General features: G+C 45.1%; 1 protein-coding gene across 2 annotated transcripts in view; it reads left to right on the top strand.

Moving 5' to 3' along the window:
* The window catches only part of ACACA (acetyl-CoA carboxylase alpha), a 486,736-nt gene that overhangs the window by 62,077 nt on the left and 409,285 nt on the right, over positions 1 to 15,374 (top strand). For both annotated transcript variants that reach the window (XM_073666704.1, XM_073666703.1), the window contains exons 20-23: positions 1,458 to 1,592; positions 2,999 to 3,145; positions 11,323 to 11,511; positions 14,383 to 14,483. In XM_073666704.1, coding sequence (XP_073522805.1) covers positions 1,458 to 1,592; positions 2,999 to 3,145; positions 11,323 to 11,511; positions 14,383 to 14,483 — 572 coding nt within the window. The remainder of the gene's footprint in view (positions 1 to 1,457; positions 1,593 to 2,998; positions 3,146 to 11,322; positions 11,512 to 14,382; positions 14,484 to 15,374) is intronic.

The raw sequence follows: 15,374 nt of genomic DNA, 5'->3' as shown, positions 1-15,374 counted from the left end.
AGTCCTCAGTTTCCTTCTCCTCTTACTATTCTCCATCCTTAGTGTGGCACACACAGACACACAATGCAAAGATCGAGTCAACTTTTGCCCTTTTTATCTGGTTTCAGGTGTGATTTTCATATTGCCCACACCTGTTACTTGTCAAAGGTTAGTTTGAACAAGCATCATATGCTTGAAGCAAAGTTGTTTACCACAATTTTGGAAAGGTGCCAACAATTTTGTCCAGCTCAATTTTGGGGTTTTGTGTGAAACATGCGTATTATAAAACATGTATAATTGCAATAATTTTGTGGGAGAAATACTTAATTTTCTGGAACAATTTCAAGGGTTCCAACACTTTTGGCCATGACTGTATTTCAGAGGCTTGCGTATTTCAGCAAGACAATGCTAATCCACATACTGCATTCATCACAACAGCATGGCTTTGCATTAGAAGAGTTCAGATGACCTTGCTGCCTGCAGTCCAGACCTTTCACCAATAGACAACATTTAGCGCATTAAGAAACAAATAATCCAGCAAAGATCCAGGACTTTTGAGCAGTAGAATCCTACATCAGACAAGAATGAGACAGCATTCCTCTCCCAAAACTCCAACAATTGGTCTCCTCATATCCCAGACGTTTACATACTGTTGTAAAAAGATATGGGGATGTTACACAATGGTAGACACAGCCCTGCCCCAATTTACTTGACATGTGTTGCTGCCATCAATTTCTAAATGAGTTATTTTTTTAAATGAAATGGAAAAATATCTCTTTCTACTTCTCTTAAATGTCCTATATTCTGTTGTGAATAAAACATGGCTGTAAGATATTTCCAAATCATTGCACAGCGTCCCAAGTTTTTGGAATTGGAGTTATACTTTGATAAAAGTCATATTTTGCAGGCCAGTTTTCAAGTGCACAGCAGAGGCACAAGTTTGCACTTATTGATAATAAAAGTAAAATTTTCACCAAATACCAGAATTTGTGTACTCTTCAATACAAAGGGCCCAATTTATGAAGAATGGCAATTTTTCTCACCGGTCTTGAGTGGGCGTTCTGGAGTCAGTGGCTCCTGATTCATGAAGAGGCGCACACTTCTTTATGAATCAGCAGTGTATGACGAGTGGTGTGCGCTGCCCCAGAAATTTTACACCAGAGCTCGTCAAGAATTAGTCAAGCTGTGGTGTCGCTCCCCCACCGCGGCCCCATCTCCCCCCATTTCAGGGGAGCTGGGAGACACTGGCATGAAAACTGTAAAAGTGGCCAGATTTGGGCACAACTCTTGAGTTGCTCCAAAAGTTTGTGACTTTTCAAAGCTTTTACATCAGACTTCTGTCATGAAAGCTTTAATGAATCGGGCCCAAAATATCTTCCATAACTGACACTTAACTGTTCGTGCATTTCCTAATGTACCGGCATTGTAATACATGTATGTCACTTAAGAAGTAACTGGAATCTTACATTCTATAACAGGTCATGAAGATGGTGATGACCCTGACGGCCATGGAGTCAGGATGCATACATTATGTGAAGCGCCCTGGGGCTGTACTTGAGCCTGGCTGTGTAATTGCTAAACTTCAGCTAGATGACCCCAGCAGAGTTCAGCAGGTAGGACATTATAGAAGTAAAACTTGAAAGTTTATTATGAGGTAAAGCTTCACAGCGCCTGGGTACTGTTTAGAAATGTACTTTTGTTAAATGTAACCTCAGGACTTTAAGTAACCGTATATGTGTAAGTTATCATCTGTCAGCCTGGAGGGGCACTTGTGGAAACCTAAATGTCAGGGGGCTCACAGATCCTAGCATGTGCTGCAGTTAATTTTTTGGTATCCTGATCATGAGGCTAGTTAGTTGGTGCCTTCTATTAGTAGGTCATCTTTAGATACCCTAACATAATGTTGTAGAAGAGTACTTTTCAAAATCTGGAAAAATGTAAAAGAACAGAGTCAAACAGCCTGATAGGTTGAAATACTATACGTTACATTAATTCTATGTACTCGATCAAGTACACCGTTTATCTATTGTATACATTTTTTACTCTACCAGTGCCATGCTTAGGATGGGGGCTATGTAAAGCTCTGCCTCCCCTCTCTGACCACTTCTGTTCTCTGTTGGTGCCATATTCCTAGACCTCAATGTATGTTACAATAAGAAGTGAGGAGTGATTGAGAAAGCCAGAGAATGAAGAATATGTTTCATGTGCATGCGCCTGTGTCTGCGGGTGGTCAGAATCGTTGTGTTATGCAGGCTACAGAAATTGGCTGGGTAACAATGGGAAATATTGCTTCTACTGTAAGTTAAAGGAAACCTGTCGGGTAAAAAAAAAATTGCTATTAACCTACAGAAATAGGGTAAATCCACCGGTTAGTAGTGTTCTGACACCGTGTGTCGCCGCACTGAGAGCCCTACTGCCGCGAGGAAATGAACTTTATACCCCCCTGGCGTCTTCTCCCTTTCAGTCCCAGTGGTGGTGCCGGTGTGGTTTCAGTCACTGCGGGTTTAACCGGCCCATGGCATTGACTCATAGCAGCTCAGCATTAGATACAACTGTCAGTCAGTGCCGGGGTCGCTTTTACAGCCGCCGATCTCTATACACATTGCTGTGACCTAAAGAGTGAAGCTGCTAAGGGAAATAAAGTTAACTTCCAACCGGCAGCGGGGCTCTCAGTGCAGCGGCCACATGATGTCAGAACACTAGTCACCTGCATGTTAACCCCATAGATGTAGGTTAATAGCGTTTTTTTTTACATGACAGGTTCCCTTTAATGTCCATTTACCACTGATAATGCATACTAGGAATTCTTCTTGATGATGGAAATAATGAAAATAAGAGAATACATCACTGTTTACTTGCTACCAGCTGAAATGCATTTACTGTGTATAATCCTCAAGCACTAGTTTCCTCGCATACACAGGGCTACAATTCTGTCCTTGATCGCTGGAAAACACTACAGCCATGGCTGCAGAGGAGAAATGTTATACATGTTACTATTTATTTGTTCCCCTCTTTCTAGGCTGATCTCCACACAGGACCTTTGCCAATAATACACAGCACTGCTTTGCAAGGAGAGAAACTACATCGGGTCTTTCACTGTGTTCTTGATAACTTGGTAAATGTCATGAATGGATACTGTCTTCCAGAACCTTACTTCAGCAACAAGGTAACTAACCGAAAATACATTTGGATGGCAATAGTTCTAAAATCATGTAAATAATAACTTGGCACTCAAGCGACTCGGTAAATACACTGCTCAAAACAATAAAGGGAACACTTTAACAACAGAATATAATTCCAAGTAAATCAAACTTCTGTGAAATCAAACTGTCCACTTAGGAAGCAACACTGATTGACAATCAATTTCACATGCTGTTGTGCAAATGGAATAGACAATAGATGGAAATTTTTGGCAATTATCAAGACACACTCAATAAAAGAGTGCTTCTGCAGGTGGGGACCACAGACCACATCTCAGTACCAATGCTTTCTGGCTGATGTTTTGGTCACTTTTGAATGTTGGTTGTGCTTTCACACTCGTGGTAGCATGAGACGGACTCTACAACCCACAGAAGTTGCTCAGGTAGTGCAGCTCATCCAGGATGGCACATGAATGCGAGCTGTAGCAAGAAGGTTTGCTGTGTCTGTCAGCTTATTGTCCAGAGGGTGGAGGCGCTACCAGGAGACAGGCCAGTACACCAGGAGACATGGAGGGGGCAGTAGGAGGGCAACAACCCAGTGGTAGCACTGCTACCTCTGCCTTTGTGCATGGAGGAACAAGAGGAGCACTGCGAGACCCCTGCAAAATGACCTCCAGCAGGCCACAAATGTGCATGTGTCTGCACAAACGGTTAGAAACCGACTCCATGAGGGTGGTATGAGGGCCCGACGTCCACAGATGGGAGTTGTGCTCACAGCCCAACACCGTGCAGGACCCTTTGCATTTGCCACAGAACACCAGGATTGGCAAAGTCGCCACTGGTGCCCTGTGCTCTTCACAGATGAAAGCAGGTTCACACTCAGCACATGTGACTGACGTGACAGAGTCTGGAGACGCCGTGGAGAGCGATCTGCTGCCTGCAACACCCTTCAGCATGACGAGTTTGGCCGTGGGTCAGTAATGGTATTGGGTGGCATATCTTTGGAGAGCCGCACAGACTTCTATGTGCTCGCCAGAGGTAGCCTGACTGCCATTAGGTACCGAGATGCGATCCTCAGACCCCTTGTGAGACCATATGCTGGTGAGGTTGGCCCTGGGTTCCTCCTAATGCAGGACAATGCCAGACCTCATGTGGCTGGAGTGTGTCAGCAGTTCCTGGAAGATGAAGGCATTGAAGCTATGGACTGGCCCGCCCGTTCCCCAGAGCTGAATCCGATTGAGCACATCTGGGACATCATGTCTCGCTCCATCCACCAATGTCACGTTGCACCACAAACTGTCCAGGAGTTGGCGGATGCTGTAGTCCAGGTCTGGGAGGAGATCCCACAGGAGACCATCCACAACCTCATCAGGAGCATGCCCAGGCTTGTAGGGAGGTCATACAGGCACGTGGAGGCCACACAATACTGAGCCTCATTTTGACTTGTTTTAAGGACATTACATCAAAGTTGGATCAGCCTGTAGTGTGTTTTTCCACTTTAATTTTGGGGGTGACTCCAAATCCAGGCCTCCATTGGTTAATAAATTTGATTTCCATTGATTATTTTTGTGATTTTGTTGTCAGCACATTCAACTTTGTACAGAACAAAGTATTCAATGAGAATATTTCATTCATTCAGATCTAGGATGTGTTATTTGAGTGTTCCCTTTATTTTTTTGAGCAGTGTATGCAGTGTATATTAGATATCAATTTAATGGGAAAAATATTTAAAGTCCGCTTGTTTCTAATGGCACCATTAGGAACCAGCTTTGGACACCACGTTCACACGCCAATATACCCAAATCTGGTCATTATACCATAAAGCTACCGCACCGTTGATGAATCTGCCTTACATGCTCCCTCACCTAATCATTCTGTACACCGATGAAGGTCTGCAGTGACCGAAATGTCTGCCTTTTTGTACTTTATATATTTTTCCCATTAAATTGATATCTAATATATGTACAGAGTTGCTTGAGTGCCAAGTTATTATTTACATAGCTATGGGTTTGAACCCTACTTGAGCACCTTTTCACTCCAGGAGTTCGGTAGTTTTTACTTACTCGATAGTTCTAAAATCAAACCACACCATGGCATAGTGTGCATAATCAGACACATTTTTCCTGGTGAGGAAACGGCAGACTTGTGTAACACAGTTGAAGGGAATCTGTCAGCAGGTTTTTGCTATAGAATCTGGTAGCAGCATGATGTAGAGACAGAACCTGATTCCAGGGATGTATCCCTTACTGGTCTGCTTGTGCAGTTTTGATAGAATCCCTGTTTTCTCTGCTCTGTTGTAGATGTAGCAGTGATCAGAGTGTATAACTTCACCCACACCCCTGAGGTGTAAACTCAGAAAAATCTGCTGCAAATACTAATGAGTTGGCAGGAAAGATGCAGCATAAAATACATGTGTTTTTACTTGTTTTTGATGCATTTTTTTGCATGCGTTTTTCCCATTGATTAGAATGGGTGTAATCTGCAGCAAAAACATTGAAATGCTCCAAATTTAAATAAATAAAGGAAAAACAAGCAACATGTGCATGAGGCTTCAGGACTCTCATTTACTTTGTTGGTACTAGGAAATCCTTTGTTTTTTTGTGTTAAAACTGCACAGAAATAATGCGTCAAAACCACATATGCACATACCCTTACAGGTCAAATCGTCAGACAATATCTGCTGCTATTATGAAGGATCCTAATAAATGCATTCACTCTTCAGCAAGCAGCACATTCTCCATCCTCTTCAGTGCTTAAGGTTATTTTTTGATGATATGTTAGGACTATTGTCATAACTGCTAAAAAGCCCAAACTTTCTCCAGCAGTGGTGCCGACCCTAGTACACCCTTGGATAATTTCTTTACAGCTATACTGTCAAGAGAAGAGGTAGTAGCTCTGTGTTACAATAGTCACTACACATGACTACAGACCCTGGAGTTGTGCGTTGTTGTGGCTGTCACAATTGTCACATGTGCTAATATTTCATGGTGGGGGACCTTCTCCGACACATGCCATTTTCCTGAGTATCCTGACAGCTTTAACACCTGACTGTACTGATGCGGAATTTAGACCTGTGTTGTCAATTCCATAGTTTTGCTTAGTTGTAGGGGCTGTAAACTGGGCTGATGAGAGAGTTGTTTTTTGTCGCCTGACAAACCCTGTTGACTTATGAGTGTGTTATTTGGGTCCTGTTCTGGTGCCACTCTGTTCTGGGCTATTCTTTTCATCACAGCAGTCTGAAACAGATTCACATGATAGAGCCTTTGATATGGATGTGACATCCCCCCTGGGGCCGTGGGGTTCTCCTTAGCCGGGCCGGTCCTGTATTGGGGTAGTCACGGTGGCAGTGACCCGGTCCGTGGCCCCAGGCAGTCAAATAATTAAAGAAAAGGAAAAAGGGGAATAAAGTTTTTGGGGAAAATGTTCGTGACGCCACCCAAGGTATGCGGCTATATGGGGCCGCCGCTGCGGTGCAGATCCACTGGGGCTGATGGTGACGCAGCAGAGTTGGTTTAGCTCTCCACGGGCAGCGCTAAGCTCCAGGGCAGTATATGGTGATTTTTAGAGGTAGATGTTGTCGGTGCAGTGTAGTGCAGGGCAGGTGACGCAGTAATTAGCCAAGGACACACTGGGGTGCAGTCTTCAGGTTTTACTCACAGTTCTTAAGTTCTCCAAGTTACAGTTACCGGTGTGTAACCGCTCACGTCACCCTGTGTCCGGGGTAGTGATCCAGCAAACTCTCAGGTATCTCAGGAGCACTTGGATGGGACCCCATTCTATGTACCTCTCCAGGTCGTCTCACTGTGCTGGCTCTCACCCTCCTGCCCTGTGCCTCACACTCAGTGTCCCGAGCCAGTGGCCGCAGGCCTTGTTGGGCGACGTCCTCTTTGTCCCCTTGGTCCTCTATGGCCACCTTTTCGGCGATTTAGTGTGGAGTGTGGCTGCAGCACCTGAAATGCTGCAGCCTCCGATTTGCTAGCTGAGACCTAAAGTACTCCACTAGGCTGGGGCCGGTCCCCTACTGCGGCCTGATCCCTCCACGTCAGCGTGAATTCGGGCGCACGGGTGGCCTCTGCACTCGCCGTGCCCCTGGGAACCCTTCTGTCTCTCTGGAGCCCTCCTCACTGCTCCCTTCTTCTTTCCTCTCTTTTTTTTCTCCTGGGCCTCTCTGACTGGGCCCGACTCCTCTCTCCTTCCTTGCTCTCCTGAGCAGAGCTCCTCCTGAGCTCCCAGCTCCCAACTGACTCCTCTCTCACTCCCAACTGACTCCCTCTAGAACTTTCTACCCTTTTTATACTCCTACCCTCTGTTTGCTCCCCTGAACTTCTTCCTCCACCCACCTCCTCTACCTAGTTCCACCCTCCACCTAGGTACCAGGGACTGTGCTCTCCCTTAGGAGCAATCTCGCCCTTCCCTACTGAAGTGGAGTGTATTGGATGTGGGTGTGTGAGTCCCGGGTAGCACTCCCTCCTTACCTGAGAGTGGGGTACCACACCTCTGGGTGAGATGCAGTACCTCTGTGGCAACTGGACCCGCAGGGGTGCCACATTCCCCCCTTGTTAAACACAGCATGTCCACGGGCTGGAACAGAGTAAAAACACAGGTATTTTAGGACATGCAAAATTTTGAGAATGCATTCACATAGAAGAACAATCATTTTCTTCCCTTTATGGGAGGCACTTTTCTTGAACGTTACTTGTTTCTATCAGTACATAAAACATTATAAAACCAGTACATAAAACATTATAAAACCACTTTTAATAACATTTTGTCAAACAAGTTCAGTAGGCTGTAGTGAGTTCCTTAACAGGGTGTCCATCTCACTGGTGAAAGTGCAACACGAGGGACCCGTCCGAAAACCCCCAACGTAGGCCCTGGGCGTGGCTGCAGGGCATAGCTGATCTACTTGTTGGACCACGTCGTCGGCCACGCCAAGCGGGTTTTTGTTCAATGGTCTTATAAAACCAACAGGAAGCACCTTAAGAAGTGCTAACTATGTACAAATAAAGTTTTTTGGCTGTTCAACGTCCCCAACCTATAAGTCCTTTTTTTTAACCGGGTATACTAAATAAACTATAACGTTTCAAACACATTAAATGATTATCAATACCCTTCCGGGTAACTATTTACAGTCCTTAATTTTCAAGTGAACAGTTTAGCCTTAATAGTGGTGTCCCTTCCGGGGAAGTGTTCCACCACTAGATGGCCCAGCCGGGTCATCAGCTCTAGATGACAGGGGCATGCTCTCCTCCACCACCACCCTGTGAACATGGAGGGCGTACCACCCACGTTCTCCGCGGTGCCGGGTATAAGTGACTTTATCACCAGGGTAAAGATCCCGTCCTGGGTGTCCCTACTGTAGGTGGGACTCCACATCACGCCTGTTGACGAAGAGGTCCGTGGCTAGCGGAGTGTCCAGGATGAAGCCCCATCCTCCTTGCTGGTCAAACTTGACCACGGTTCCCTCAGTGCGGGGACTGGGTTTGGCCAGCTTGACTTTGCGGGCCCGGGTCTTTGCCTGCATGTTTTGGACCTCCATTGCCTCCCGACTCTCCGCTGCCAGTTTTCGGAGCTCCCACTGGCAGTACTCCTCCCTCCTGAGGGCCTCGGTTTGGGTCTCCCGCGGGAATCCCATAAGGTCGCCCTTCGGGTTGTCCCACCTGAATTCCTCTCGTCTGGCGCAGGCAACCTGGGGTGCGGGCGAGGGCAGTAGAGGGGCTCCCTGCTGGTCCTCTATCTTTGCGGACCAGTCCCAGTTGGCGCGCCCATGCACCCAGCTGGGTGTGGGGGCAGGTGGTTCCTCAAGGGGGCCTAGGAGGGTGTCGCTGTCGTCGGCGCCCGGGGTAGGGGTGTTGTCATTACCTGATCTTGCGGCCGCTCCGCTACTGCACGGCGCCTCCGGGTTCAGGACAGTCTCCGCCGGGACTGGGGTGCTGGTGGTAGGGCAGGGTGTGATACGCTGCCAAGCTAACTTTACCAGCAGCTCATCCTTCCACTGCGCGACAGCGGCCTGCTGGGCTTCTTCCATCCGCCGGCCCAGCTCCTATACCTCGGCGCGCAGGAACCCCATATCCTCCAGGGGTAGATTGCGCAGGACCTCCTGCAGTTTGAGGGAGGAATCTGTTGGCTGCAGGCCACAGGCTGGAGTCTGGTCTTTTCTTGCTTGCATAGCGCCTGACAGGTGCACTCTGTCTCCACTGCCTGTGGCCCCGCCCTGTCTGCAAGGTTTTCCTTCTCTCCCCTTTCTGGGGTGGTTCCACTGCAGCTTGCTGTCGGCCACACCAGGGGGCTGTTCCCCCAAACTGATGGACAAGTCTAGGTATATAGCCGCAGGTGCATGGGGCAGGCTCCGCTTTTGGCGCCATTCCGGAACCCGGCCCACGATGGGAGGTTTCTTCTCGTCTTTTAGCACACACATAATGGCGCAATGACGCAGCAGAGTTGGTTCAGCTCTCCACGGGCAGAGCTAAGCTCCAGGGCAGTATATGGTAATTTTTAGAGGTAGATGTTGTCGGTGCAGAGTAGCGCAGGGCAGGTGACGCAGTAATTAGCCAAGGACACACTGGGGTGCAGTCTTCAGGTTTTACTCACAGTTCTTAAGTTCTCCAAGTTACAGTTACCGGTGTGTAATCGCCCACGTTGCCCTGTGTCCTCTCGGTGTAGTGATCCAGCAAACTCTCAGGTATCTCAGGAGCACTTGGACCCGACCCCGTTCTATATACCTCTCCAGGTCGTCTCACTGCGCTGGCTCTCACCCTCCTGCCCTGCGCCTCACACTCAGTGTCCCGAGCCAGTGGCCGTGGGCCTTGTCGGGCGACGTCCTCTTTGTCCCCTTGGTCCTCTATGGCCACCTTTTCGGTGAGTAAGTGTGGAGTGTGGCTGCAGCACCTGAAATGCTGCAGCATCCGGTTTGCTAGCTGAGACCTAAAGTACTCCACTAGGCTGGGGCCGGTCCCATACTGCGGCCTGATCCCTCCACGTCAGCGTGAATTCGGGCACACGGGTGGCCTCTGCACTCGCCGTGCCCCTGGGAACCCTTCTGTCTCTCTGGAGCCCTCCTCACTGCTCCCTTCTTCTTTCCTCTCTTTTTTTCTCCTGGGCCTCTCTGACTGGGCCCGACTCCTCTCTCCTTCCTTGCTCTCCTGAGCAGAGCTCCTCCTGAGCTCCCAGCTGACTCCTCTCTCACTCCCAACTGACTCCCTCTAGAACTTTCTACCCTTATTTTTATACTCCTACCCTCTGTTTGCTCCCCTGAACTTCTTCCTCCACCCACCTCCTCTACCTAGTTCCACCCTCCAACTAGGTACCAGGGACTGTGCTCTCCCTTAGGAGCAATCTCGCCCTTCCCTACTGAAGTGGAGTGTATTGGATGTGGGTGTGTGAGTCCCGGGTAGCACTCCCTCCTTACCTGAGAGTGGGGTACCACACCTCTGGGTGAGATGCAGTACCTCTGTGGCAACTGGACCCGCAGGGGCACCACAGATGTATACATAGTCTAGGTTCACAAAACGCCTGACTTCATGAACCTGAAATAACTAAAAGTAGACGATAAAGAAAGTATCCAAACAGAAAATATATCCAGCTGTATACTGTCAAAATAAATGTTATCTTTTCTTCAAACCTGTACTTTTGCCGTTGCCTCCCGTTAAAAAAATAAAAACATTTAACTCAACACACACATGTGCAATCTTCTTGTAAAAAGTTCTGCAGTTGACTTTTTTTCAATGCAAAATTAACCAAGAGCTGTGCAAAAAGCTGCATGTGCAAACATGGTGTGAGTTAGGCCTTGGGTCACGGCCTCACTATCAGTATTTGGTCAGTATTCGGTTAGTATCTTTTCTCAGGAGTGGAAGCCAAAACCAGGTGAGGAACAATCATAGAAAAGATATAATAGAAACAAGTGCAGCAATTCTGCATTTATCACCCACTCCTGGTTTTGACTCCCACATCTGTGAGAAAATACTGACCAAATACTGACAGTGGGGCGGTGGACTTAGAGTGGCCATAGTTTTATAGCCATCAGCATGCAGATATTACGAAATCAGGAAAATCTCTTCCAAAAATTTTCTTGAAAAAGCTTTGTCTGCTTATCCATGACAGGTTATGGTGCAGGTATTTGTAGTACAGCTTCATGCAGGAATGGTATATTTAGCACTGCCATTTGAATGCAACCTTTTTCACTTACACCTTTTCTTCTTGGCAGATAAAAGACTGGGTTGAAAGACTAATGAAAACCCTCCGGGATCCATCACTTCCCCTGCTTGAGCTTCAGGACATCATGACAAGTGTATCAGGGCGTATTCCACCGAATGTGGAAAAGGCAATAAAAAAGGAAATGGCGCAATATGCCAGTAATATCACCTCTGTTTTGTGCCAGTTTCCAAGCCAACAGGTAACATTTCAGTGTAGATGCTGCTATCTGGATATGCCATTCATTTTCACTGTATGTTCTTGTGGTTTGCTTTTGTCCAATGCCAGAAAGAAAGCTGCTGTTCCAAAAATTGTTTTATATGTATTTAAATCTAACTACCAGAGCTTGGAAGAAGCAACCGAGCTGGCGGGTGTCAGGAGCCGGAGTCCCAAGTGATTTCCCAGAACAGTAATTATGGCAATGAGCCGTCCAAAACCCTGGATGGAAGATGACTTGTTTGTATTCCATGCCTAGACTGGGGGACATAATGACCTGGATATGGTTCTTTTTTTTTAGTTAGGTCAACCCTATAGTTTACCACTCAAAAAAGAGAAAAAATATTGAACTTCCTTTTGGTTAATTTGGAGCAGTTCCCAAGTCCTTCATTGTAGCCTTGTGTGCCGGGCAGCCAGTTGGCAGATCTGTGGGAAAATTCCTAATGCAGAGTGACCTAATGAAATTAGAAGCACAAGAAAAATGCTTAATTTCAGTGTTTTTTCTTTTCTTGCTATTTTCAGCTGCTTTAAATTTAAACTGTTTTTAGACCCCTAATTTTTGTTACCTTTTTCATTTTTTTATGCATACACTTACCACTATACAGCCACAAGTATTGGGACCCACCTCTTAATAACTGAATTCAGGTTTTTAATTCAGTCCCATTGCAACAGGTGTATAAAATCCAACCCCAAGCGAAAGGCGTCATTCTTAAGAGCTCACTGAATTCGAGCAATTGTACTGTAATAGGATGCTACCATTGCAAGTTACCTTCCAAAATTTATTCTCTGCTAAATATTCCATAATCAACTGTGAGTAGTATAGCTGAAAAGTAGACATGTATAGGAAATGCTGCAACCATATAAAGTTAGAGTGGGGCCGCCAAATGACGCATAAAAGTTGCCTAGGGTTTGCTGACTCAGCTGCAGAATTCCAAGTCTCCATTGGCATTAACATCAGTATAAAGTCTATCTGTCTGCCGGGAGCCAACAGTAACATGTGGTGGTGAAGGGATAATGCTATGGGGTTGTTTTTCAGGGCTTTATCTAGTCGTCTTTGTTGTAGTGAAGGGAAATTTTAATGCTCCAATATAGCAAGACATGTTGGACAGTTGTATGCTTCCAACTTTGAAGAAACTGTTTGGGGGAAGCTCTTTTCTGTTCCAGCTTAAACTGTGGCAAAGTGCACAAAGCACTGTCCATTATGGCACGGTTAGGCAAATTTGGTGTGGAACAACTTGACTAGCCCACGCAGAGTCTTAACCTCAAATCATCAAATTTTTGGGATGAACTAAAATGAAGATTGCATTCTAGACCAACTGGTCCAACATCAGTGTCTAAGTTCACAAATGCTCTTCTGGATTACAACTGTTCCAGAAGAGTGGATGCTGTTTTAGCTTAAAAGGGCGGACTAATTCCATATTAATGTCTATGGATTTAGAATGGTATGTCATAAAAGCTCCTGTCCGCTTATTGTGCAGGTGTCCAAATACTACATGGTCACAACTATAAAACTGACCTAATGTATTTTTGCTGAACACTAGGGTATGTGCATATGTTAAAAGTCTTTACAGCAGAGATTTCTGCTCTATTTCTGCATCTCGTGACAGCAAATATATAAGTAGGCGTGTTTTTGCTGCAGATTTTTGCATATTTTTCCCACTGACCAGTGTGGGTGAAATCTAGAGCAGAAATGCCAGGTAAATTGACATACTGCAGTTAGTTTTTTATATACATCTGCTGCAAATCTGCAAGGACAAATGAGCAACATATGTATGGGACTTTGGGACTCTCATTCTTTGCTGGCACTGGGAAATCCTTCAGGTTTTGTGACAAATCTATGTAGAAAGAAAAGGTGTGACAAACTTGCAATGTGTTCACAGACCCTTCCTGGTATCCATTCTTCTCTCTCTCTATTTTACACATACATACAGATAAAAATACTTATCTGACATTGGTCACAATAAATTCTTTCATTATACTCCACCTTTACCTTTTACTGTTTAAACCCTCACCTCATATCCCTCTACACCAGCTATGAATAAAGTTGCTAACCCAAAATGCGTAAGCTTATGGATCCTTCATCTTTTTTTTTTACCTTTTTTTTTTTTTTCTCTCACCATGTTTTTACTTGCACAGTAAAAGTTCTGTTTTAACATTTTTTCATTGGTGCTGGAGCCCAGTCCTCATGGACCTTCTCACCAACTTTTGAGTACCTCTGCTTAGGCTAAATTCACATGTTGCGTTTTTGTTGTGTTTTTTTGCTGCTTTTTTATGCAAATTTTAAGCTGCTTTTTGCAGTACCAGTAAAAGCTATGAGATTTTAGAAATCTCATGTACACACGTTGTTTTTTTTTCCTGACTGAATTTGACAACTGCTGCGTTTTTTTAAAACTGCAGCATGTCACTTCTTTCAGTGTTTTTGTAGTGTTTTTTTCACCTATAGAAAGCAATAAGTAAGTGCAAAAATGCAGCAGAAAATGCAGGTATCCGTTTTGCTGTGTTTTTAGTGAAAAAAGCATGAACAGCAGGATGTGAAATGCATTTATTTTTGTGATTTTTCTTTTTTTTTCCCCAAGTTTAAACCATAATATCTTGGTATCATCACCTGAGATGGCAGTTAGGATTAGTACAGTTTAATTAAATTAGTGATATGTGTAAAGTAAACATTGGCTGTCCAAGGTGTGAAATTGAACATTACATGATCAACTTAAGGGCTGACAGTAGTGTGTCCTACAAACTCAGTGCTCTGCCAATGTGTTAGGTAAACTATTCCCAACCAATTCACCTCCCCCCGCTGTTACATTTGTAATGTAATACATTTGTGATTACATTTAACAAATGTAATCTTTTTCCACAGATTGCAAATATACTGGACAGTCACGCAGCTACACTGAATCGGAAATCTGAGCGTGAAGTTTTCTTTATGAACACACAGAGCATTGTGCAACTGGTGCAAAGGTGAGACGACTTTTAAAACAGTCTTCCATGACCATAGATTTGGTTCAAATACTTTGATGATTTTGACATACTTCAAATGTGTATTCTACCTTTGCATCTTTCTTTAAAGGGGTTTTCCCATCTCCAAGATCATATCCCAATATGTAGTAGATATAATAATAATATTAACAAATACCTCCAATTAGAAATTTAACACAGAGGGTCCATACATATGTCAGAACTAATTTGTACTTCTAAATTGAGTTTTACACAACACTTTACAAGGTGAATGGTTAATCATCAAGTAAAAATTAGAAGAAACCACAGTATAATATATAAAATTAATATTTTATTTTAGACCTGATAAACATACAATTAAAAAGGAACAAGGTACCAAAATAAGGGAAGATCAAGGAAGCCTTTTTTTATGTATAACCAGCGTGGCTGGGTGAATATAAAAGACACTAAAAATGGGTCATAGACCTCCTTCAATTATTAGCTACTAGATGGTGGCCCGAATCTAACGTATCGGGTATTCTAGAATATGTATGCGGCCGACCGGGCGCAATCAGCAGAACGTTGTTTAAATTTGGCGCCAAAATCACTGATTGGTCGCGGCCGCCACCCGCGACCAATCAGCGAACTGTGTTAGTGAGGACCGGAGAGCTTGTTTAAATTTGGCGATAAAATCGCTGATTAGTCGCGACCGCAACCAATCAGCAGAGCGGTGTTTAAATTTGGCGCCAATGTTGCTGATTGGTCACGCCCGCCGGCCGCGACCAATCAGCAGAGCGGCGTTTAAATTTGCCGTCCATATCGCTGATTGGTCGCGGCCGGCGGCTGCGACCAGTCAGCGAACCGTGTTAGTGAGTACTGGAGAGCGAGTTTACATTTGGTGCCCAAATCGCTGAT

This window comes from Phyllobates terribilis, unplaced genomic scaffold (genome assembly GCF_046119375.1).
Source record: "Phyllobates terribilis strain yellow unplaced genomic scaffold, ASM4611937v1 Scaffold_2__4_contigs__length_985480577, whole genome shotgun sequence".
Lineage (NCBI taxonomy): Eukaryota > Metazoa > Chordata > Amphibia > Anura > Dendrobatidae > Phyllobates > Phyllobates terribilis.
This window is presented reverse-complemented; position numbering and strand designations above follow the sequence as displayed.